Source organism: Hirundo rustica, chromosome 1 (assembly GCF_015227805.2).
Source record: "Hirundo rustica isolate bHirRus1 chromosome 1, bHirRus1.pri.v3, whole genome shotgun sequence".
Taxonomy (NCBI): domain Eukaryota; kingdom Metazoa; phylum Chordata; class Aves; order Passeriformes; family Hirundinidae; genus Hirundo; species Hirundo rustica.
In genome coordinates this window covers 110,778,485-110,805,279 of record NC_053450.1, presented here as the reverse complement: position 1 = coordinate 110,805,279, position 26,795 = coordinate 110,778,485, and the positions used below count along the sequence as shown (strand labels likewise).

General features: G+C 41.1%; 1 protein-coding gene across 5 annotated transcripts in view; it reads left to right on the top strand.

Annotated features, from left to right (window-relative positions):
* The window catches only part of ULK4 (unc-51 like kinase 4), a 220,841-nt gene extending 194,047 nt beyond the window's left edge, over positions 1-26,794 (top strand). For all 5 annotated transcript variants that reach the window (XM_040069141.2, XM_040069151.2, XM_040069131.2 and 2 more), the window contains 2 exons: positions 21,901-21,989; positions 24,914-26,794. In XM_040069141.2, the coding sequence (XP_039925075.1) occupies positions 21,901-21,989; positions 24,914-24,998 (174 nt within the window). In that variant the 3' untranslated portion in view covers positions 24,999-26,794. The remainder of the gene's footprint in view (positions 1-21,900; positions 21,990-24,913) is intronic.
* The last annotated feature ends 1 nt before the right edge of the window (position 26,795 follows it).

The following is a 26,795-nucleotide window of genomic DNA, read 5'->3' as shown; positions in this document are numbered from 1 at the left end:
GCAGTAAGCAGCTGGTTGTACCGTCTCCCAACAGCTGCTACTTCCATTTAAATACCGCGTGCATCATCCCAGTCTGAGCCTGAGCCTGCACCTTATCTTCCCCACTCCTCAGTGTAGTAAGATTATAAGTATGCCATACCTAAATATAAGTATGTTCCAGTATAAGGCAAGGGAGTGAAGCAAGAGCCTGCACTTCATGATTCTTGCTTTGGGCTAAAGTGCAATAGAGCTACAGAACTGACAGTAGAACTTCAAATATCCCAGTATATTCTGGGTCACAGGAGCCAATGGTCTGGGAAATGCAAATTTAATGCCTGAGCTAATGTCTGTTGATTTATTGTGATCTAATGTTTGAATTCCCACTGGTTGGTCTTCTTCATGGTCTCATGGAATCAGAGCAACAATTGGGGCAAAGTCTGTGTTTTAACTCTTTAAAATGTGCACTTCATTTCTTACATATGTATTTTCTGTGCTCATTTTAAAAGTCTTGGACTGAAAACTTTGCTTACAGTTTTAATTGGTCTTAAAAACTAATTTCCTACTGGAAGGCTATAAAAATGGTATCTGGCTGATCTTTCAGTTATTCTAGATGGGATGCCGGGTTGTATGCATTACTGTTAAGCATAGCTCCTATTTGTTTAGTGCTCGAGTTTGGCAGATATTCAGGAGCTGAGGGATACAACCTTGGGCAGTTGAATAAATTTCGGTGAAAGTGAGGGCAGCTGAGCAGTATGGCAGGGTTGAACCAGTTTCCTCATTTGAAGAGAAGTAGAAGCTTTCAGGTTTATGGCATGTGAGCCTTAATTAATCATAAGGCCTTCTGAATGTTGATGTTAACAGGGTTTTGTATGTTTGGGGGGTTTTGAGGAAGTTTTGGATTTGGTATGGGGGTTTCCTTCCAAATCTATAACTTATAAAAATCATTTTCAGCCATTTCAGACACACCACTATAAAATCCACTAGTGAATTTGGCATGTGATTTACATTTATGCATAGCTTGTCTTTCTAGGAAAAAAACATTTATTGATTTGAGCTCATATTACGTGCATCAGGTAATCCCTCTGTGATTTTGCAATTCTGAAACACTGGTTAAATTTGAACGTAATTTTTAATTAGGTTTCCCCTGTGCTGAACTTGCTGCAGCCTGGTCTGTTCTCCATTACTTTGCTGGTCAGAAGTTGTTGACCTTTAGATTATGCTGCAAAATCCATCTGTTGCTGCAGGCTTCTGTAAAGAGAGATGTAAAGAAATATTATCTCCTGTCAGTCAACCATGTAAACAAACTTGAACACAGGCAGCAGCTCAGTTTCCAAGATCTGAGTCATTCAGAATAAGGAGGGAGGGGAGAAGCTGTGAAGCAGTGCTCCCTATTCACTGGAGAATTTTTTCTCAGCTGTTGTGCCCTACTGAAATGCCACTGTCCTATTTTCAAATCCCCCTGCTCTCCATGGGAGAAGCTGCTCTGTGGATAACCCTAACCACTAATTAAATCCTCTCCTGTGATCTAGGAAGACAAAGGCCATAACCTCCATTTGCTTATCTCTCTGTGCCCTCCCCAGTTGCCAGCTTCCAGCTTGTTCTTATGGCAGTCTCACCCAGGAGTCTTCCTTGTTAGCAATCTGATATTTGCGTTTTTTGTTATGTACCCATCAGCTGTCTGTTTCCATACCCTAACCACTCTTTGACATTTCCCCTAATTTAGTGTTTTCTGTACCACAGTCTTTAAGACTGTTTTGAGAACTTACCCTCATTTTTCCCCAATATTGGTTGGTGATGTACTTAACAAGTCGTTGGTTAACTGATTAACTACAAGTTAGTGGCCCTGTGTTTTAAATATGATCATTCCAGTAACTTTTACTCATATAAATGCCACTGATGTGTCAGAAATTTCTGAGTCAAATTCAAAATGAGATTGACAAATAGTTCTCCTAATTACAATGCAATGAAGTTCTTGCTCCTTCACTTGCATTACATTAATTGTCAATGCCTTTTAATTATGCAAATTTCCCTCCACTAATCTGGTAAGCACACTGTACTCAAGATTATTTTGGTTGTGTTCTCAGATGTGTTTCCAACATTTTATAATTTTAGCTTCCTATATTTTATTATTCCCTCAACTCTAAACCTGTGATTTCTGTTTCTCATTGAAAAGCTATCATATCCTACTTTTACTGCACTGGCATGTCCTATGGCAATAATATTCTTCAACCTGTTGTCTTTATTAGAAGTTTTTATTTCATTTAGAAAATGAAGAAGGGCTCTGTAATGAGGAAGGGCTCTGTTTTTCTTGGCTCTGAGCATCTGTTCAGAGGACTTCCACAGTATATACCCATTACAAAAGTACCCTCTCTCATAGTTTTGTGTATCTTAGTCCTTTCCACTGCCTTATTATCCTTTCAAAAAGTTCTTCCTAGTGGTGCTCACATTAAACAAGAGCAAATACGTCCATAATTTGTTCCCAGAGTCAAAAGCTAGATATGCTGTTCTGATATATTTGTGTCCTTGTCATATATATGCTACAAATACATGGAAATAGGTTTTTCAAAAACTTCTCTGGTTTCTGTTTCCCTGAGCAAATTCAGAAATGGTGCCATACAAGAAACGTCACTCTGAGTGTCAGTTTTGAGGAGAGTCTCTCTGGTGTATGAAATTTTTTGTATGGAAATGTGCTTAAAGGATGGACACTGCTAGGAGGTGTCTCATCTCTAGGAGCTTTATCCAGGAAACCTTTCAAGGGAAATGATAAGAAATAATTTCAAGCTGATGAAATAGCCTTCCTTCATATGAGGTGTCTATCAGAAGACTTCCTGTTGTCTGCAATCTTCTATCTGTCTTAGAATGTTTATGTCTGTAAATATTGAGGTGCTAAAAAAAGCTGGTTGGAAATGCATGGTGGTAGTTTAGATTATTGTTTTTGTTGTTCTACCAAGTTGATTAGTATGTGTTACTTAGCAAAGTCAGTCACACAGGTTATATCTGAGTGTACTTCTCAAAAACTTTTCTCATAAGTGACAAAGATGCCACTCTTCTTGTTTAGGGGCAGTTCTCCTTAACAGCTCAAATGTTTACCAAATGAACATACATCATCTTCAACGGAGGCAGTAATTTATCACTGTTTACAAAGATTTTGAGAAATTACTGTAAGTTTGCATAAGAATTCACTTTCTAGACTGACACATGACGTATTCTTCTGAAGAAGAGGGAAAGTCTTGGACTTATACCACAAAGATCACTTTTCAGACTTATGATTTTTGTCTGTCACACAGTTTGATCATCACAATCTGGTTTTTTGGTATACAGAATTGTATAAAAAAAATAGGGTGTTACAAAAATATATTTTAGAACAATTTGGCTAATTGAATAATAACAGGTCAGCTGGTCCCTATGGTAATTGTCCAAGAAATTGTTGAGCCTATGGTTCTGATATGCAGCCTATCAGGTAAACCATTATGTAAACTAACATTTTTAAAGGGCTCCAGGGATCATTCTGGCAGTTAACTCTGACTTCTATAAGGCTGAAGTATTAGGCATGATAATAGGGTAAGGATGGGTAAACAGAAATATAAATACAGCAGATTACATAAGAGTCAATATAGCGTCCGTGGAGGGAAGTCATATTTATCCAGTTCCTCTGAGTGAGTCCATAGAGTGTGAAGAATTTTAACCCATTTGACATAGTGGACTGGGAGTTTGAAAAGGCATTTCTTAAGGCTTCTCAGAACTTTCAAAAGCAGCTGTGAGAAGCCATGAGACAGAGACAGAGAGAGAGAAATTGTTCTCACAGATTAATAGCATCTTAAATGGTAGAAAATAATAATTGCTAGTATTGCACCATAAATGTAGGTTATTTTTATAAGCTCACCAGGATCTTTGCTCTGCAATGCATTCATAAATTACCTGGAAAAGGAGATGTAGAATGATATGACAAAGATTTTTGACGATACAGAATTATTCAAAACTAAGCCTGATGGTGAAGAGTTGCAGACAATCAAAATATTGATTGAATGGGTGACAATTGCAGTAGCATTCGGCAATGATAATAATTGAATAATGAAGATAGAGAAAAATCCTTCTAACTCTTATACAGGCCTTGAGGCTTGCTGAAGATTGATTCAAGAGCAATGTCCATGAAGCCAGAATGAGTAAGGAACTCCCCTGTGGCTGGTCAGGCCCTTTTGTAGACTGCTACCTGGTGTAATGGGCACAAGCTCCTAATTTTGGCTAAGGTCAGCCTTCAGTCATTATTACAGTAGCCAATCAGATGACATAGGCTTTGTATAGGCTTTTTGGAAGTTTGGGCTTGACAGGAAGGAAATATCTTTTTTTTCATAGTGCAGGTGCTTGGATGTAGAGAAGGTGTGTGCCAGTCTTGTCTTGGTTTTGAAAGACAGTTGTCTGCCAAGGAAAGCTAGAACCTTCATTGGAATGGAGAATGTAAACCCCCTTCCCTCCAAACTATTATAATTTTGCAATTAGGGGCTTTCAGGCAAAGATACAGGACTAGGAGTAGCAGTTATTTACTAGGAATATTAAAAAACAAACAAACAAAAAAACCCCACAAACAAACAAGCAAGGAAGCAAACAAAAATCCTAGAAAAAACCCTGGCAGGGTCAAGGATACGACCTGGCACCCTGGTGGTCAGGGTGTTGGAAGCAGTCCAAATAAGTCCTCCTGGAGGAACAGGTGTGGTTCTGTGGAGTAGAGATGGTCCTATAGAAAGTCCAGTGGTGGCGAGATGAGTCCAGTCTTCCTCCAGGAATCCAGTGAAAAACCAGGATACCTTGTGTCCCTCAGTCCCAATTTTTATCTAGCCCGGAACAGCTGGGTCCCCCCTCCACTGCGTGGAGCATCTCACAATAGGACGATGAAATGTGTCATGTCATTGGTGGGCCCTAATGGCCCATTATCAGAAGATGTCCCCTTGGAGGATGGAGGGGTGGTGAAAGAAATAAGAAACACTGTCCCACCTGGTTTTAATGGCTGGGCCATTATCAGAAGGCATCTGCCCCCCTCCCCGCTGGAGTTACAAGAGAAGGATAAAACATCTCCCAAAAAACAGTTTTCAACAGATTAATTAGAATACACATTTTTAGGTTAGATAACCCAATACAAGTCTTTGTGCTGCAGCAGCAGGAAAAGGGACACTTGGTGGAGGGCTCTGGCAAGTTGTCATCCAGTGCTTAAAGCTGTCATTCAGGAGCCTAAAGGCACTTGCCTTATCCATCCTTGAGTGATAGGAGAGTGTAAAGTCTGGGTCCAGAAAGACCACTGGGCCGAGGCATACTGATCACACATCCAACTTCTTTGGGAGGAGATTGGAGCATGTGTGTACATCTACTTCTTGAAAAAGTAAAAGGGTACCAGAAAACTTGTAAGCAGCCTCCTGGCAGAGAATCACACCCCTCTTACAGATCCACAGGAAATGTAAAGAAGAAAGGGCTCTCTGTGTACACTTTTTCTGTCTGGATCGAGTTCATTCTGGCTCTTGGCCAAGCCTTGAGGCTGTCCACAAATGGTGACTGGAAACAGCTGGTGGTGTAAGAAGAAATTTAGGCAGGGAAGACAACACTGAGTGCTGATGTTGTTTCAGCATCTAGGTGAAGACCTAATTGGAAGGCAGGGAATCTGTCCTTCCTCAGATGACAGAAAGCAGACTCAAGACCTTGATTTTATGGAAAGATGGTAGCCAAGTACTTGTATCTTTAGAATGGATTGTTTTCTGGCATCTTCTAAGGTGGTCTCTTCCTTCTTACCAACTGTATTCCAGAGGACCATATCCAGGGCTTTCTCAAGGACTCAAGAGTGCTGATGTTGGTGGTTGTTACCTTTTTTATATCACTGTCTCTTCACATAGGTAATGAGTACATCAGTGACCTCCTCTAATGAAGTGAAGGGACCTGCCCTGTCATGGATTAAGTTTGTTGATTTTGTCCCCTAGGCCAAATTTCCAGCACCTGCTCATGGTTGTCTGCAGAGGAAAGGCTGGGAAAACTGGGTGTGGAATGATCAGGATACATAAGGCAGTGCACAAGGGAAAGAAAGTTGGAGAGGGTTAGCAGGAGAGGATATGGTATGTTCTCTCAAGATGTCCCCCTTTATCCCTGCTAAGGAACGTTTCTTGTATTTGGTGGCTTTGGCCAGCTGTAAGCATACCTGCTGTGAGCAGCACCTTAGAACCTACTGGAGATTTTTGATGGTACTGTGGAGGGAAACATCTATGGATAGTCAGCAACCTCCATTATTTAAAAGGACCACATTCCTTCTTCCTGGTCCAAGGGACAATCTCTTTAGATTTGTCCTGGGACCTAGCACAGGAAGAAGCTGTTTTCCCTGGTAAGACATGAACTCTATAGAGGGATCATTTGAAAAACACAACAAAGAACCAACCTAGTCTTCCCTATTCCATGTAGTACCACCAGCTGGATCTTTCTCTGATAACTGGTGTGTTCCCCTTGTGCATGTGGGTGATGAGGGAAGTCCTTGCAGGGAGAAGGGGCTTGCATTAAGGGGGGGAAAGAGCAATTTTGGCAAGGAAGGAAAGAGGGAAGAATGAGAGAGAAGTATGAGTGGAACAGGTTCTGGTTATGTTGTATCAATTAATGTGTGCCCAACCCACTGATTCATATGCAGGTAAGATCAGTCCATCTGCCTGTGTGGGCTGTGGGCTTGGTTTGCACAGCAGCCATTTGAGATTGATAGTCCTGTCATGTACCAAGAGGAAAGAACTTGAGGCCTAGGAGGTGGACTCTCAATCTGACCCAACAGTCAGTGCAGAGAAAAAGTAGTATGTCATACAGCTGATCTGTCACAAATCCCATTAGTCAACCAAGAATCACAGTAATGAGAGCTGCAAATAGTTCCTAGGCTAAAGTGTGTTCACACAAACAAAATGTCTGTAGAATAGCTATGACTAGTTAGTTAATTAAAATTATAGATTTATTGTAATTTATGAGTGAAACTAGATTCTAAATTCACTGAGTACGTAAATGATTGGAAATGATTAATTGGCTTTTATTAAATGAGAGGGAGGACTAGAGAGTGCTATTTTCTGAGCAACTGACATGTGATAATGACTGCTCCTGTAGAAAAGCATACTAGAAAGTCATCTGAGTCACTCATTAACGTCTACCTCTGCCCTTTCTGTAAATTATAAGTCATTAAAACCCAATATAGCTACTCTGAAACTTAAATAATAATTTTTACCTTGCTAAAATATTTTATTTGATTTTACTCTAGTAGTCTTAGAGGCTGAAACTTATTTTGAGCAGGCTGGGGAAAGTTAACCTGATCCAGAAAGCCATAGCCTGTTTTATATTACTGTATTGAGGGATAAAAATTAATTTAAAGTGTTTCATTGTCAATTCACTTCTTAGTTTCACTTCAAAGAGTGATGATTTTCCTGGCAGTTCAACATGTATTTTCTAAGAATAGAGTGAGAACATTACCTCATTTTTTACAGATCATCAGAAGTCCACTAGCTGGGGGAACTTTGTGTTGGGTTGAATTTAAATCAGCAGTTTAGATGTGAAAAGACTCAATATCTCATTAGCAATCCCTTGATCCACCCAGTTCCCCTGGGTGCTGTTTTAGAATGATAATCCCAATCATTCTTCAAATCTTTAGAAGCAATCAGTTTTAAGTGCAACTCTCAGAAGATAAGACTTCCTGCTAGTTAGTATTACTGAAAAAAAAAAAAAACCCAAAAAAACCAAACAACAACCCAGAACACCCCAAACCAAAAAAAGCAACACAGATGAGCTAGGGGCTTTGATCAGACAGGTATTCTTTTTAAGTCATATTTAGTCATTTTAGATTTTGTTCCTACATGTCTTATACTATGCTAGAGAGTAATCCAAATATAGTATTAAAAAAAGGGTAAAGAGCTTCAAAATGAACCTCTTCACCAATTTAGATTGGCTTGAGTGCTTGAAATAGTGCAATAAATCTATTCTTTAATGCACGAAATTATTTTTATCATGGCATAAAGGCAATTTCCAGGTGCCTTAAACTTACCAAAAAAAGGATCATAGACTTGGTTGAATCAACTATCCTTCAAAATCTCCTTTAAAATTCAAAAATCCTCTGACAAAGCACTGAGACTTTCTTTAAAAGTCTCATTGTCACTATCTCGCTTATGATAATAGTTTCCTTGATAGAGTGCCACTGATTTTACTTATTCTCTCTGTTACATGGTCAGGGCCTTTGTGGGTCTTTGCTGAAAGCTGGATTTGCTGGTGTCAACAGGAATTGAGTTTATTCCTTTTCCTGGAACAATGAGATCATCACATCAGCTTAGTGTTGTGACATGATTAAGTTTGCAGTGTGACTCAAGTTACCTTGTCCTGGAGGACAAAGTTGTAAGGTTGGTGGGCATAGGAGCAAAAGGTTGGATCTTGTGGCAGACATCCAGGTGATCAATCTGCATCTGAAATCATGATGTTTTTAAAAGAATACAGTTTAAGAGTATGTAATGACCTCTTGTTTAACAAGAATCTCCCTGCCTTCATTTCTGTAACTGTTAATATTAAGTTATTGACTTAATCAGGTTAAGTGTAAGGGCTGCCACATCTAATTTTAAGGCACACCTTGTTAATGCTAGTTGTGCCAGAGCAAATGTGAAACACTGGTGTAATTAGCTGTACATCAGCAAAAATGTGTAAGGAATTTTCACTTGAAACCTCTAAAAGAAAACATATTGCTTTATGAAGTTAAAAATGCTTTATTTGTAACCTGTGCATATGTATTATAAATACCTTCAAGTGATAATATTGTTTTATGATTTTTTTTCCATAGTCAAAGTGAAAATGAGAGGGGAAAAATATGCAGTTCACAGCCTGATTAGATCATAGCTGGAAGCTGAGTTGTGGGTAGCTGGTTTTTACACAGTTCAATAGGACTGTCTCTTCAGCTGAAGCCAAGACTGCAGAAGTGACAGTGCTGTAAACCAGGTGTGAGATTCACTGTCCGATCCAAGTGGGCAAAGTTTGTCAGAACTTTTGCATTCAATAGGGTTGCCTTTGGTCAGTGCTATCCATTTCTGGAACACTACATTCACCCATGAGATAAAAGCAAAAATGTGTAAAATAAGAAAATGTTCTTCTGCTCATACTGAAATACAACTTTTTTTGAGATAACAAAAGCTTTCTCCCTGAAAGACTTAATCATGTAATTCAGGATTGAAGTTTAACTTGTCTAGCAAGCATTTCATGGCAAAATAAACACAGCATCACAAAGCTGGTTAACATTCAGCCACAGCTGCTGGCCTTATATTTATTATTTTTTTTTCCCCTAGGACTTGCTCTGCTCTGCAGAGAAAAGTCACTTCCCTAATTTTTTTCTCAGTAGACATTGACTTCTAGGCTGTTTGTTCAAGATGAGCATCAAAATGAGAATGCAAAGGTCAATCTCTGCTGTATTAGAGAGTTACAAAGAGAAATGGTCAGTCTTCCTGAGAATGCCCTCAAATCAAAATTAAATTACTTCCTATAGGATAAGGGTTTTCTTTGGAAATTCAGCAGATTTTGTGCTTGCAGGACTGACTTTGCCTTTGCTATGTACTTTGCTAAAAGTTTTCTTCTCATCTTTCTACCTCTTTATCTCCACCTTTTAATGACGAAGTCTGTGAGCTCATGCTTAAGGTTCTGAGATGGTGGCAGCAGTGGAATTTGCCCTGCATGGTCCACCACTGCCTCTGCTTCACTGTCCTGCTTCTCTGCTGTCCCTACACCACAGACCTGGAAACCTCTTTTCATGTCAGCATTTGTGCAGTCATACCTTCATTGGCTATTTCAGCTAAATTGGGAACCAGAGCAAGTGAGATTAAAGCAGGGATCTTATTCTCCCCTTCCTGCTTTAGGGACGGGAAACACTGTCAAAAAAAATGGAGCAGACAGTTGGAACAGGGTTTTTTTTTTTTTTTAACTGTAGCATCTAAACCCAACAAAATCCCTTTGGACAACATAACTGATGACATAATCTCAGTTAAAATATGTTTTATAAAAATCAGGATGCATTAAAAAAAAATCCATTATGGTGCCATCAAGGCAAAGGAGCTGAAGAAGCTGTTGCTTGCTCAGTTGGAAATTAATGCTACCTTTGCTGAGATAACACAGCCACCTGTGTGGGCTCCCCCCATCTTCTACAGCAGAGACTAAAATAGATCACTGTAAATCACCAACAGAGGTGGTTCAAGCCAGCCCACTTAACACTGCCACATAATGAGTGCATATGTACATAGGTTTCACATTCTAGCTAAGTAGTTGGTAATCTCTTGAACTGCTGTAGCTGAAGTGCTTGTGATTGCTTGACTCTTTACTTAATTACATTATTTTAATTTAGCTAAATTTTGTTAAACCGCACAATTGAGATAAGCTGGAGTATCTGTGGTAACAGTGCCAGACAGAGCTTTCTATGTGGAGAGGATAAACAATTTAAACAGATATTTTATAACTTCTACACACATTTCTGGATATTGTGGTATATTCCTCCTTGCCTTGTCCCACTTTGGTAATTACAACTGAGCATTGCCATTGGGACAAAATTGTCCTTGCCATGGCCACAGCCTGCACAGACAGCCAGTCTTACTCCCCTTGTTTCATCTTCTGTCAAGTATTATGCAGGATTGTCATGCATTACCCTTCTTCTTATACTGCCAGAGATGAGTTACCAGCTACTTGAGTTTTATCACCTTAAATAAAGTGAGTGTTGGTCTTCCCTGACTTCTGTAATTAACAGTAAAGCATTATGTTGCCATTCATGCCACTAGTTAGAGACATGTTGGACTCACAGCCTTTGTATCTTTTTCTTCTATTGTTGATAGAAGACTGCCAGGTTAAAGATTGTGATCCTAACATAAGAGCACTTCATGCATGCATGGAAATGGCAGTTGATAAGAAAAGATGAAGGTGACTGCACAGCACTGTATTGAAAGAAAAGGGTAACTTCTCTTTGCAAGTTTCTGCTGGAAATCATTTAACCTTGTCTTAAAGCCCATTTGTTTTTGTAGTCACAGCAAAGAAACTCCACAGTGTTCATATTCATCTGTGTTTTGAAATATAATTATAATGGACAATAGGATGGCATTATGTTGGAGATATCTTCAAGAATTTCTCTTATGCACAGGAGCTAAAACACAACAAATTGAGAAAAGCTTAAGAAAGCTCCCCCAGGAACCATTTCCTGCCAGTCCTTGATGAAACTGATAGTCAGCCAAGTGTGAATGGAGGCAAAGAGGAAAATTGATGTGAACTCATCAAATCAGTTGTTTCTTGATGTCACTAAGACAGCAGGGCTCATAAACAATGACGTGTGTGGAGTCTAAACACAACTTAATAGACAGACAAGTGTTGACAGAACCCAAACCAAATGTACTGATGACTGGTGGTTATCTGCAATGTGCAGAGGTGCAGTGAGGGAGGATGACCTCTGAAGTAGCTATGAGTGCTTACTCACAACTTGGCCTACTGAACCATTCATTCTGTGTTATTACGTTTATTTGGAATAAGTAGTGTAAGTCTGTAAGTATATGTGTGTCTGTGTTAAGTGCACATTTGGACTGGTATTTTCGTTGATAGTTGTTTTCACAACTGACATTTTTTGGTCAATCTGCAACAGCTGCTCTCTAATGACACTGATAGAGATGGGAAAATCAAAAGTGGGATTCTTAATTTTGGAGAGCACCAAGAATGAGAAGTCTTTATTCCAGTGGCTGGCATATTGCAGACGCAAGTTCCTGGAGGAAGCTGCTTACCCATTTGTTTGGAACATGTTTGCTTTCTGAGATACACTCCCGGCGATTATCACTGTGCCTGGTATTTGGGTACTGGGAGCCCAGTATGGTTACAAATAGGTACAGGAGCTGTCTAAAAAGCAGTACTGACGTGGTTGGCAATGAGAAGTAGGCTCTTTTCACACAGCTGTTTGGTTTTTGGATTGTGTAGGGAAACTGGCAGTTCTGAAACCTGCAACCTGCTTATTCAATTCCTAATTCAAGGCCAGTGTAATTCCCAATGACTATCACTGTTGTTTTCATTATGGAGTCCTAATTCATTGTTTCTGTGGGCACGAAAGTATTGCTGGACTCATTTGGTTTTTCAGCGCACTGTAATTTTACGTAGTGCAATACTGTTGAGATTGCCAAGCTGTGTCATCTGTTGGACTCATCACTATTACTTCCTTTTGACCTCCTCTGTGTAATTACACATGGATGACTGACTTGCTGCTGTAAAGATACATAAATGCAACTGGACTCGTTAAATGAAAAACAGACTAAAATTATTCTCTCCGAGGTCAGTGAGAACCAATGAGGTCGCTGTTTGCTCTCTGCCAGGCAGCCAGAGCCATCTGTCACATGACAATAAGCAAGCATCGATTTCAGAAGTCCATTTGTTTTTATGACAGTTTTTACAATTTTATGAAAATTGAACCATTATATAAAGCGTAATTTTCCTCAGAAATTGGTGTTTTATAGACTTATATCCCTGTTCAGTCATTTACATTCCTAGTTGCATTTTACATGAAGCATGAATACACTGATCCTTTTTTCCCTCAATAACAAAAATCTTCAGAGCATTTTTCTGGATTTTGGCAGGAGGAGGGGTGTGTCACCCTGGTTTTTCTGAGTTTTTTAAAGCCTTTTGATTTGATTGTTCATAAGATGGAGTCAGTCTCTTTAGCTTCTGTACAGTATTAGGAGCAGTTTTTGCCTTTTCTCACACATGTAACATAAACAAATCCTTTGTTTTTTATTCTCTGTCCTTTGTTTGCATATTTCTAACCTGAAAACAATTGTAACTGACAGTTGGTCTGGCCATTTGGCTGGGATGTGATAACTTCAGAAGCCAATCTACAGCCAGACCCACAAATGTATAAAAAGTAAGAAATAAACAGGCAGAGAGGCTCTCGGCCTTGGTTCGGCCTTGGGCTCTCTTGCTGAGGAACATCTCTGCCCTGCAAATCTCTTGTCTCTGTGTGGTTGCTTTGCGTGACGCGATCACAGGGGTGCTTTTGTTTTCCTCCTGAATATACAAGAGTATCCTTGTTTGGTACTTAAGGAAAATCTCAAGGTGTCTGAGTTTTATGTGTCCCTGGAAATCAGTCTGTTGGGGCTACGAAGGAAATAATATTTGATGCTTTAATATTTAGCTCAAAATTATAGTTCAGAATGATTTTTCTAACAAGACTTTGCTACTCTTTTTATTCTTTACAAATGAGTCTTTCATAATCTGTGTTAATTCTTCATTTAACTCATCATATTCCTACTATTTTTTGGAATAATAAATCTAACTCAGCAAGCCAAGTTGTAGAGACATGTAATTTTAGAGTCTTGTGTTCAAGTCCAGATTATGACAAAGGTGAGCATGGGACATCTAATTTAGCTAGATCCTCCATGGAAGTTGGTCAATGCTATATAGAGGTTCCGCTCAGGGACAGTTAGGGATTTTGCGTACTAGATCACACTTGAATTGCACAGACAACTTGGACAGCTCTGTTCACATTATTCTGCCTTCATCAAGGCATAGTAGTCTTTTATGAGGTGCACTTTAAAGCAGGACAAGGAACTATGTCAGGCTGTAGGTATCATTTTTTGGAAGCTATATGCATTAAACTTCAAATTCCTCAGTTAACTCAGATTTCTTGGCTGTTCCTAGGGATTTGCCTAGTTCACCTGAGCATTGCTGCATGGCTGTTCAAAGGTTTGTGTCCTTAGACATAACAACATTTATTAAATTGGTAGTTGCTTGGTTGCTTGCATACTTCTCCTGTATAGTAATTGCCCTTTAAAGGTCAGCACTTTCCAATATGTTCTGGGTGTCACTGGCTCTCCTAATAATGAGAAGATGAGTTATCTGTGGTAATGATTCTTATCCTTACAAGTGTGTAAATGCTTGAAATTGTTTGAATTGTCAAAGCATGTGTGGTGGGCTGACCTTGGTTGGATGCCAGGTGCCCACCATGCTGCTTTATCACTCCCCAGCTGGAAAACCAGTCACAGTTTGAGATAAGGTAGTTCATTAAAGCAAAAGTGAAGGTTTGCATGCACATGAATGTGTGAGTGAAAGAGCTCAATTTAGCTGTACTAGATGAACACGAAAAGAACATGTACGTGAAAGTAAAGAAGATCATCCCTAACCTATGGAGCACGTCAATGAAAGTTTGATATAACTCCAAAAAAAACCCCTTTGCAGTTAGACTATTTTATGGTTTTGCAGGAAGACATAAGGGTTGACAGATGTCGAAATTCAAGGATCTTATTCACAGATTGAATTATGAGGCCATAAAAGACAGTGTCACTGGAATAAGAGTTGCGGGAATCAACATTTAAGAAGTACTGGGAGTTACTTGTCAGAAGCTCTTCTGGGAGAAAATCTGATTAGAGAAAGACTATGAAGGATATTTGAACATGGGAGATTCAGAGAATGATGAACTTGAGGGGAAATCTAGATATGCAGTGGATCTGTGTGTTGTTTTAGTGTTTGTTCATAACTATTTTTAGTTTGCTTTGCTCCATGACAACCAGGAACCTCTATAAGAGCTCCTAAAAGAACATAAATGTAGGATCTGAACTGTGGTAATAAAAAAATCCTTTCAGTGGATTTCCCTGTTTCTTTTATAAGGAGGAAGTTACAAGAGACTACCAGGGTGAGGGGTACCTAGGAGGTGGTGGTCTCACCAGTTCCAGCAAGGTGAGGATAAGCAGCTGCTTGGAAGCTGCAGGAAGAGGGATCAAGGGCTTGCAAGTTTTGTGTAAGCTTAGTATGTGGCCCAGTTTGACTAAAGCTGATATTTGAGTCTGGCTGGGATCATTGTTTGGACAGAGTGAAACTGATCTGAAGTAGTACCTCAGGGAGTCATTGGCATGTAGGTGACAGATGAACCTGTGTTTGCAGATGAGATCACCAGCAACAGGACGGCAAGTGCTTATTTCCGATGTCATATAGATGTTGGGCTGGCTTCTGAGCATGTATAACTTGTCAACACTGCAGCCCCGTGTAGAAGTCTCCTGTAGCACCTTTGAGCCATGTTTTGCCAGAGAGAGCTGCAGTTTACTTTTGCTAATAAAGCTGTTGTGGCCAGCTGGCTGTATAATGGATGTAAAGAGGTTGCCCTATCCAGTTCTGTTAAGTCAAATATTTTAAACTCACTCACTAAAGAGGGTGGAAACTGCAATAATGGATATTTTCTGGATTGTAGAAACATTTCTGAAAGCGAGCTGAGAACACCACTTGCAGTAAAACCAAACTTTAAAAATCAAACAAGACAGAGAGTACCTTCTGTTCAATAATTACCCTGCAGTTTTATGAATCTTCTCTTATGTTCAGACAATGCCCCTTAGAATTTGTAATTTTACAATTTTACAACAATCACCGAGCATGCCTCTGTGTGCAAAGTATATCTGCTGAAGGGCAGAGAATAGCCTCAGAGTGAACAGGTGTCAAGAAACATCCAAAATCAATTAATGATTATCTGTCGTGCAGGAGGCATTCCTTGTCTGTCTGTGAATAGTCCTCGAGCCAGTGTGGCGCTCAGACTGCCGGGAAACTGGGACTGTTCCAAGTTACCCGTAGGAATGGCTTTGAACTTAGAATAAACCTCCACACACATATACAAATTAGAAGAAAAACAAAACGCCTCAAATGAAATCTTGGCCTTATCAAAATCAAAAGGTGTTTGTTGACTTCAGTGGAACAAGAATTTTATCCATAAAGAGAAAAAAATGATTCTTGAACTCTAAAATCAGAACTAAGCTGTCTGATGTAGTGTGGGGTTGGGGGTTTTTTTGGTCACAGATACCTGCTTGTTTTCACATGTATTTGCAGGATCTGAAGGCCACAAAGTCTTTGTAATTTTGTGTCTGCAATCCCTGAATGCAATATGCTTGCCAAAGCACACCTGGAACACTCATGCTTTTGTAAGTTTCATTTCTTGTTTTTATGGTCCAGCAGCATTGCTCAGGCCTGTTCAAATGACTTGGCAATTAGTAACATAAATATAACTTGTCCAACTAGATTTGTTCTTCCCACACACACATTCTGTGTCTCTCTCCAGCTAGAAGCATGTGTATAGAGAAGAGCAGCAAGGAAGCAATGCCGTGAAGGTTTTTACCCTTTTAGAATGAGTTCTCCTACACTATGGAGAGCAAAAATATCTTGTGGCCATCCTAGTGAGCGTACAGTGTCCCTGTAAGCACACTGCCCTTGGATGTTCCTCTGATACACCAGCACAGGTTGGCAAGAGTTACCATTAATTTTCATTAAACAACCCATGAATTGGCTGTACCTTACTGCTTTAGAGGGTCCAATCCCACAGACCTGCTGAGAGCACATGTAACTAATGTCAGATTAAACATCTGCCACCGATGTAAAATTGCCCTAATAGCTAAAGTGCTTCCCTGGTAAATAGAAGTTCATGTTTAACTTCTCCTACCTGGAGAGTCATGCTGCCAATTGCCGCCCTGCGTGAATATCCTATGTGAGAACATCCAAAACTCCCTGCCTCTCCCTATCCAGTGGAAACCCTGCTGCAGCAACAAAATGTGACCCTCGCTTGCCTAGGAAAGGGGAGAGAGCTACAGGAATGCCTGGGAGCCCACAGCCTGCTGAGGGGGCACTGAGGAAAGGCACTGTGGCCTGTGCTTTGAGCTTTCACTGGCTGTTAGCAACCTGAGCTCCAGAGAGGAGAGTGAATTTGGGTAACTTCTTTCTCAACAGGAGGCTTCCATGCCCTTTGGCAGCAGCACTCCCCATGCACTGTGCAGGTATCTGGGTCCCTGCTTGGGATTCCTCTTTGGGGGCTGATAATTAATTAAATGTCATCATCACAGCCACTACTTTATATGCTCCAAATGCTTTATTGGGTCTGGCACTTCAGTACACAAAGGTAGGGCTACATTACTTTGTAAGAGTGTGGAAGCCTGCAGAAGTGAGAGATTCACCTGATGGGAAATGATGAGTTCATTTCTTGTAATTCCTTCGGGCACTGCCAGCTTAGTATATATGTTTGGAGAGCAATTTATAATTAAATAAATGCTTATATTTAGTAAGTCCACAGCCAATTAATATGTTAGTTTTAGTTCACCTGCATGAGTCTCTGGTTGCAGTACTTGCTGGGTTATTGTGCTCCTCCATTGAGAAGGTATGGTTGCATATTTGTGGCTATGTCATTGTGAGTTGTGAATGACAAACCAAGTGACATGATTTATTTGATTACTGCAGTGCTTGTGAATAGTTCAGCATTGACAGCCTGGGAGGAAAAGTACCATTAAATGCCCTGGGATAGGCATAAGATGGGTCACAACACTAGAAGGTTTTCCCCTCCAGCCGAGGCATTGTGCCTCATTTCTGAAGTTACTATCCCATTGACTTATTTGCTGGGCTGTCACATCAGCTATAGCAATGTTTTTAACACCACTATATTTCTTGACATTTGTTCCTTAAAAAATGGGAATAAGGTCACACTAAGCAGCTGTGAATAGCCATCAAGTTTCAGTCACCACTGGCCTGGATGACATTTGAAACAGTAGCTTTGGTTGGAGATGAAAGGCTCTGTGTCCTACTCACAGTACCTTCAGACAGTCAAAGATGGAAGTAGGAATGAGAAGTCTGAGATGCATATTTAAAATTGCAGGAACAGCACTTACTATGAAGACATTATTTGAAAGAGTGTCTAGAGGGCAGTAGGAGTGTTCTCAATTCTTTAATGTTTATAGTCTGGAAACTTAATTTTTAGTATTATGTTTCATGTCCTACATAGGGTTCCAGTTAGTCCACATAAAAATGTATTGCTGGTTGTTTTTACTGGAGTATTTGATGAAGGTACAAGTTCCATTCAGAGAAAAGCTTCCAACAAGGGATAAGTGATACTTTATTCACAGCATGTGTCAATATTCAGGTGATGCTGACATTGGACCTGTGAATATCTGATAGCTCTGATAAATCAACCCACAGCAGCTTCTGCCTTACCCATATGGCTTGCTGTCAGCCTGTGCCAGTAGAGCTGAGCAAGAACCGAGTATCTGTAATTAGCTTAATTATATTAAATTTTGATGAAAATGTAAGGAAGCATCGCTTTATGAGGTTAAAATATGTGCGTTTGGGAAAGAGAAGGAAACAGTTTGTGAGAAGGAGTTACATTTAGAGGTGTCTTGCTTGTATCTGTGTATACAGGCAAGGTAGCAGCTTGTAGAAAAGCATCTGTTGAGCGTGCAAATGGTGAACATCCTCAGCAGTTGTTTATTTGAGAAGATAATACTTGAAGCTGAATATGCTCACAAGACCTTTCTTCAACCAAGGAAAAGTTTCAAATAAAAAGCTCCTTATTTTTGCATTATTTTCCATTTTACTTTACAGACATCATGTTTATGGTTAACTTGAAACCTCAACAAAGAAGAATTTCTCTTAAAAATGGTGAGAGAGTAGTTTACTGCCTAGGTCATTTCTCTCCATTGTAAATTACAGAATGTGACTTACAACTAATCAGAGAAAGCAGTTCAGCATTATGAAACCAACCTTCCAACCTTAACAGAAGCAATTTCCCCTTAAGTTTCTATGCTTTCTTCAAATTTGAATTTCAAAAATCCCTTCTTAGAGTAAGAATGCAAAACTCCTCAGTTTAATAGTGAAGTAGGTATTCCAATGGAAATGTTTTATATTATAACTTTTCCTGCACTGATCTTTAGCAGCACCATAATATCTGAATAGTTTTCTTGAATTTTTGGAAATACTCTTCGTTACATATCAACCATGGTATTCCTTATGGCTCACCCTTGTTTAACAGAATTGAGGAGAGGAGAGGAGAGCTGCTGAATGGTTGTGGACTTAATAAAGAAAAGTAATTTTGAAATTCTTGTTCAATTGCAGTGAGTGTACAACTAAACTGAGATTTAATTACATTTTTAATTAAAGGAATAACTTGATTATGTAGTTGAATCTGTGTTGCAGCCAGCCCTAACAAACAATAATACTACAAGAGATCATTAAACTAGTTGTTAAAATTCCAATTGAATGAGAACTAGAACTGGTCTGGATAAAAAGGCGCAGCAATGGTGGGTAGAAGGAAAAGGTAACAAAGTGAAAAATACATTAATTTCTCAAATTCTGGCAAAAGGTGGTTTTGTGTCCTGTAATAATTTATTATAATCTATGTAACAAAAGGAAGATGAAACTGGAAGTTTCTAAATAAAAAAACATGAGTAAAGTTTCATCTTGAAGATGAACAGTGATTCGGATAATACTTCTCACGAGCTCATGTGAAGCAGGATGTAATCTGTCGTGTGCAAGAGACCCTCAAATTGCTCAGGGAGCAATCAGATCTACTCCGAGATAAAGAGCAAATTAGAGCCAGTGATCAGAGCATGGGAGTGCTGACAAAAACCATAGGCAGCTGTGCTGAGCTGGCTCCTGGGTGCTGGCAGCTCACCCTATATTCAACCTGCAGTTTTCTTGCTAGCACAGAGTTGGTCCCCTCCCAGGCCCATGGAGTGGGTGGCTGCTGGTGGATAGGAAGCATTTTTCTGGACACTGGTGATAAAGAGCTGGTGGGGAAGCCCCAGCCACCCACGTAAATCTGTGCAACCCTGTTTGATCTGGATGAGTTCTCTGTGGGCATTAGGTGGCACTGCTGACAGGTTGGTTCTTCACCAACACCCCTTGGCTTGGATGAGGCCGGTAGTTGGCACTCTCAAGAAAATGTGTTCTAAATTTGAGTTATACTTAATTAAATGGGCTGGAGGCAGCTCATGCTGATCCTTTTCCTCCTCATGCTACCACTTTTACTGCTGAAAGGATCTTATTGAAGCATTTTGTTAGCCCAGGGAGTAGCCCCTGTGGATGGATACCATGGGAGCTCATTGCTTGTGGCTGAAAGCTGCTCTGCACGGTGAAGTCTAACAGGGAGGTGGTGAGATGATCTCGTGGGTGTTTCTGTTTCAGTCTTCTACAATTTCTGTGCATATAAAGCCATTTTAATCCTTTCTATTCAAATGAATTGTATGCACAGAAATGAATTCTTAATAGTGGCATAAGGCATGCTACAGCATGGGCAGGCTTATAGTCAGACCCCATGACTCAGTTGGACTAAGTTATCGTTTGAAATAGATCATTTTGGAATTAAACCTTACTTCGTACCAGATTTTATAGTTCAGCATATTTTGAATGTTCTCTGTATGGTGCCATTGGCTATTTTTTGAAGAGACCCTGAGGGTTGTACAAATGTCAGCACCCAAAAGTTAGGATGTAGTAGAATGACCTGGTAGCTTTATGGAGCAAGATTCAGTTCTAGTGACCTTCCTTCCCTGTGACCTCTTGGCTTTTTAAAGTCTGCGGGATGGACAAGGGGCATGAATGTGCAAAGTGTAAGGAATGTGGCAGTGGCTGGTGAGCTGTAGCAGTTGCAGGGAAATGGCTAGTAGAGGCATGTACGCTCTTTAGGAACAGAAAGGAGTCTTGTGGTGAAAGTACTTTTCTCCCTGTATTGCTCCAATTATACATGGTGGTATTCTCACATTCAGAACCCAGATTACAAAATATTTTCTGTGTCTAGGAGGTAACAAATAGAGAAGACTGGATTTCTGAAATATAAACTGAGAGAATCAGATATAAACCTCAACAGAGTAAAAAGGTTTAACCATCCATAATCAGGATTTACCAATGATTTGTGCTGAGATAATGGCATCACAGGGTTTTTTCCAACACACGGGATATGTTTTGGTTCACTTCAGGCAGGTCCCTGTTCCCCCTAAGTGCTAAACTACAGGATGTAATGATTATAGATGTAGTGACATTGTTGTTGCAGAACCACTGCTGATAAATTATGGTGGGATGGCAGCTGTAAATACTGCTTCTGTTGTGATTTAAGAGGGAGATGTGAAGGCGTGTTGCGCAGATGTTTGATCAATGGTAAATAGGGCCAGCCACAGCACGCTAAAGCTTACAAGTCCTTGCCAGATTTTGGGATTGGAAGTCATCGTTTCAAGCATTAACTCTTCTAGTATCAAAATAATCAGCTGGTCTGGTCCTCCCCTTATCTTTTCTCTTCAACCAAGATTTATTTACCTTTGCAAGCAGGAACTGACATGCAAACCAGGTTTTTTAGTAATTTTTTTGAGATACAAGAGCTTTTCAGCAAGCTGCCAAGTATTCAGTGTCTGTTCAGGCTACAGTGCATGAAGCTTCATGTCGTGTTCCCCGTGACCTTCCTGTTCACCTGCTTAACCATCAGGAAATGTGTGGCTGTCTGGAACTGTCTAGTTGTACTACTCAAGGCTGGAGAAACAATAAGCTAGTCATTGCGGATTCGTGTAACAAACCACACCAGCAGCAAAATCAGCTAAAATCAGGATTCATTTGACACAAAAGGGCAAATAGCTTTGGTCACTCAGCACCGTGCTCTGTAGCTGACAGTTCTGTGCAGGTAACACTCCGAATGACTGAGGAGAATTTCCATATGCAGTTACCAACTTTGCAGTGATTTAACGTGGTTTCTCTCAGAGAAACCCCCCCCGTCCTGATCTGAAGGCTAGTAGAAGCTTGGTTACTTTTTCCCTGAAGTGTGAAATGAAAATAACTGTCTCCCCAAGATATCCCTGGGATTATGACTAAATGGGGCTTGTATTTGCATTGACACTAAGGATGAAATCAGGATTGGCAGACTGTGTTATGTGAATTTGCACACATACAGGGACTCAGAGCATGGGTGAATGTTGTTAACTAAGGCAAGACATTTCAGATGGTTGCTGCCTAAAATTCAGTAAAAGGGACTTTTTCATGGGTCTCTTCAATGTCAAATTCCATTTGCAATTGTAATAAATGCTGTAACTTGTTTCCTTCTCTCTTATCCCACAAAAACGACAGAGAAGAATCTTTTGCTAAGCCTTTGGTAAAGATTCTTTCTTTTTGTTCCAGGTAACTTCAAACAAGAAGCACTCGGAGAGCCTGAAGAATGATGGTGATGCTCTTATCCAGGCTCTAGAGAGCCTGGCCCAAAGTGCCAGGTGAGTTCCCTCAGGCTTTCAGGAATTTCCAGGGCTGAGAGCTCTCACCTCCTCTTTTGTCTGCAATTGTCTTCTGTAATTCTGTGCAGTAAGAGCTTCTCAGGTTTCTGTCCCTGGCCCCCCCTGCCTATACTGCTCTCCTCCAAAGTCCTCTGTCAGAGCCTGCGGCACGCTTTGATCCCCAGCTGCTGCACAGTCCGGCTCTGTACGTGTGTCGATTCTTTGGATTTTTTTTTTTTTTTTAATTTATTATTTTATTCCAAACCTTGGTCCCTCTGTCAGGGGTTCTTGGCAGAGTGGGCTGCATACACAATGCAACATTTGTGCCCTGTGTTAAGGTAGCTGTGGTTGATGCACTTGCAAGCTGATTCCTTTCAAATGTTCGCCTGAAGAACAGAACTGCTTTTGTTTAAGAATACCTGTGGCTTCTGCAGAAGGCACGAGACTTCAGGGAATGCCATGGCCTTCTCTGCAAGAACAGAGGTGCTAGTCCCAACAAACTGGCCAAGGCTTAGCTCATCTCCCACAGACTTGCCCTTATCTAATCCCCCTTGGACATATGAATGAATGGCTGTTCTCTGCCTCTCAAAAGAAAATTTATGCTTCTGCTGTGGGCTGTTTGGCTTCATTTCACTCCTGGTTGAACTAAAATTCGTAGAGAAATTGTAGTTCTGGGGTCAGTTTTTGAAACACTAAGATAATCTTTACAGCACTCTCTGTCCTCCCAAATGCAGGCTTTTGGGAAAACTGGGTCCTCAACATTATAGCAGAGTACCATGTGTTGGAAGGAAGGACGGGTGTGGGCAGACACGGAGAGGAAATCTTGGGATGTGGTGAGCGCAAGGAGATGCACACCACAGACTAACCAAACCTGTTGAGAGCAGTCAGCATCCCTCTCGCACACTCAGCTACTGAATCACAGGCTTCTGTATGACACATTAAATTATCTCACTAAAATAAAATGTCAGCTCTCCCCAACGGAGACACAGGTACCACCACCGAAAATGAGAGTGGGAGAAGACAGGGTTTTCCTCTGTTAGAAACAACTTTCACTTTGTTTGTAGCATTTCAGCATTAGATGCACCAGACAGCCCAGTCATTGTCTTTGAGTTCTGCTTTTCTGGCTTCCTCAGTAGTCTGTACAGTTACAGTCTGTACATTTCTGTATGCAGAAAAACACATGCTACAGAGCCCAAATAAACAGCACTCACTCTAATTTAACGCAAGATAGATCAAATTCCAGCTGATGCCATTGAGGACTGTTTGATACATTAGGTGGGCCAGGTTCCTCTGCTGTGCTGAGCTCCTGCACTGTAACAGCAACAAGGGAGCCCCTGAGAACTCATGGATTTAATTTCCCTTTCTCCCCTTCTTCAGGGAACACATCTCTCTATCCATTTGCCTCCAGAGGACACTGAGAGGGATTCAGCCTGGTTTTTGGGTTGTAATGGACTCAGACATGCATAATTGGCAACAGGCAGGCAGAGGAAGGCTAGAGTTAGGAAGCTTTATCAGACTTAGCTGAATAGACATTTATTTATGGAAGGTGTAGATATTCTGCCTTCTCCTCAGATTTCCTTATGTGGCATCCTTCCCAAAATATTCCTTGTGACCTGATCAACTTGGTCTCCTCACCTTGTGCTTTGAACCTGGTTAAGGAGCCTCTCTGTATCTTCTGCAGAGCTGGAAGTGTTTTAAAGGCAGCTTCAGCCGAGATCCTGGATCTAAGCCATCCTCAGGGTAGTTTAAATTCCCAGGCCCTTCAACCCACATATTACCACTGGTTTGAGTTGCTTGAGGAGCATTTTTGTGTTCTCATTTCTTACAGACAGGTTTGTAATCTGTCCCTCTTTATCTGTGTCAGAAGGGGGATTCCAGCTGAGAGAAGGGCACTGGCTGGAGTGAAAGCTGCTTTTAGTGCTCCCTTGCCGCCATGTAGCAGCCATGGATTGCCAAACTCTGGGTGATGCTTCCTGAGCTAGTTGGAACAGGCAGTTTTAAGAATGACATGACCAACCCATTTTGCTTACTAACCACCTGGAATAAAATCCATGCTTTAAAATGTGGGATCATGGACATTTATTTTTCAGTGAAGGCAGTTGCTAAGATGAATTTGGTTTAGGTTAACTGAATTTTCTGATTTAAACTGCTGCTTATTAAGACATTGGCTTATGTAGTGTGAACTGTTTATTTGGATTTTCTAGTTAGCTCTGTATTCCCAAAATGCATCTGCCGGACTAACAGTAGATATTGTCATTAGCAGCAATCAAGGAAGTTTCAGATTGATCTGCTGATGTCCTCCTTTCTAAGCTATAGATGAGGGATGGGAATCCATAAAAAATTAAAAAGACTTGGTTTCTGTGGACTAGGAGTAATGTGTTAGAGCCTCTGTTCCAATCCTAGAAAAAAACCCAACATGTTTCCAGAAGAAAAAAAGTAGGCAAAATATATGTAATAAAACCTTAGATGAGGAAGCAAAGGGCCCCAATGTAGTGATGTGGTTGGAAAGGCAGTCGCTCCTCCTTGCAGGCGGTGGGCAACGCCTTGGAGTGGAAGTGCCTGCCTGTGGCGCTGCAGGCAGGGGTGGGGGGGGGGGGGTGTGTGTGTGAAAATGCATCCTTCTGTCAAGCTGTGTGTGCATGTCAGGAGTCATGGGGCGTATGATAAATTCTGTCTGCTTTTTTTACAGAGGAGGTTGAGTGAAGTAGTAACTGGGGGTTTGAGCTGAAATTCATTTCTACTCAAGACTTGCTACCAGGCAGAATCACTGGTTACATGTTAATGCTTAACAGAAAGGCCAGTAGAGAGTGCAGTTAATGGCTACTCATAATTTTCCAGCCTAGATAAAGGCAAATGTGGAATTTGAACAAAACATTATTTTATCCTGAGGGTTTCTAATAAAAGTTACTGTTTTTAATTCCTAGCTCTCCTGCTGACATCGCTGTCGCTTCCTTGGCATTTGAAATTCTGAGAACGGTGGGTCGTGAAAATATCAAGACTCCCCAGTGAACCATTTCTGACCAGCCTTCTGAAACATGTAGGTTGTGTACCCTGCCCAGCACCTGGATCCTGCAGGAACACCTTCAGATGAGCTGAGCAGATGTAACTCATTTAGCAATTTGAGCTAATACAGAATTTGGGCTGGCTCAGGAAGGGAGGGAAGCTGGTTTGGGGGTGGTGGTTTGTTTTTTAAACCCCTGTAAGGATGAATTCTTAGTTACTGCCTTGCCTTGCTGGCATTACATGATGCAGCTCAAGCATTTGATAGTTTGAAAGTGCAGTTAAATAAATAGTAGAGTTACTTCACAATATAAATTGTTTCACCATTTCAAGCTGCTGTTAGAAATGCTCATTTATCTTTTGGAGCAGGATGACTGCCTTGGCCATTCCTCTTAAGGTGTCACCTCATGCTTGTGACTGGCACTAGAAGATACCTTTTTTATCAAAAGAGACAATAATGTTCACCTCAAGCAACCAGAACCAACCACTGTGATCATAGAAGCTGTGTGTGTGGCGTGTAAGGATGATGGATGTTACCCAGGTTTCTACTCAGCAGCCTTTTGTGTGCCCCTCCTTTGCCTAGCACTGCACAGCTTAAGCTGCATGGGGTGTAATGTTGTGCCCAGCTGCCAATGCTCCTGGTTGCAGTTCTTTTGAGAACAGGTATGATAATGACCCTGGCAGTTTGTCAAACCCTCAGCAAAAGTTGGTACCCTAGAAAAGGTCCTTTAGACCTTGCAGTTCTCAGAGTGTGTGAAGAGTTAAATTCTCCACATGTGCTGTGGTTGATGAGTGTCTGTCTGTCTGTCTGTGCACCCACCAAGTGCAGGTGCCCATGAGAACCGCTGTTCCCCCCCTGCTCTCAAAGCCCCATTACCCAGAGTATGTGGATGCAAACAAACAGCCCCAACACACACGTTGTGTGTCTTACAGGAATTTCCTTACATTACTTCAAATACCACTGTCTTTTATAGCCGAATGGCTGGAGTTACTAGAGAGAGGGAAGAGTTAAGTGTTGCCTATTACTTGGTGTAGTGCTTTACAGTAGAAGTCAAGTAGCCAAGTGTGGCTGAGGGACAAAGCTTAATTCCTTGTGCGAGCCCTCTCCCTCTGCAGCAGAAGGGGAAGCAGGCTGGTGTGGCTCCCTTCAGCTCTCAGCATCTTAAGCAAGGAGCCTCTGCAGCCAGGGCCTGCTCTGATCTCCTGCTGGCGAACTGCTGCCTGCAGTGGAAGTGCCTGGGAATGCTGCTCCCACCGAGCTGGTGACAGCTGCACGGTGCACAAGTGCAGTCTGTGGCTGAGCCCACAGGCTCAGAACCACTGTGTCCCCTTGCAGTCACACAGGTGCTGCCTCAAGGGAAGCCAATTACACATGTCTCACACAGCAGCTGAACACTGAAGATACCTGAAAAGGGCTTTGAACCAGCTGAGAGCTTGTGGGCGAAGGATCTTTCACTGACTCTTAGTGCTGGGCCACCTCTGAGGGGAACTGAGGCGAGGCTGTTTGCCCTTAGTGAAGCTCAGAGAGATGTGGGGCTGGCAGGCCTGGCACAAAGTGGAGTTGCCTCACATCTGGCTAGACCTGCCCCATGCTGAGGAACCTGCCCCAAAGCAAAGCAGGGGCAGACCGGTGCCTCAGAGGACTGCTGCAAGAAACCCTCAGGCTATGAGGGGTAACTATGTAACTATGGCAGAGTGGGATCAAAGAGGTAAATTATTCTTGGCTCCCTCCACTAAAGTGATTGTGCAAGCCCAGGACTATTTCTTAACAAATATACTTTGTGATCTGAAATAATTTGACACAGA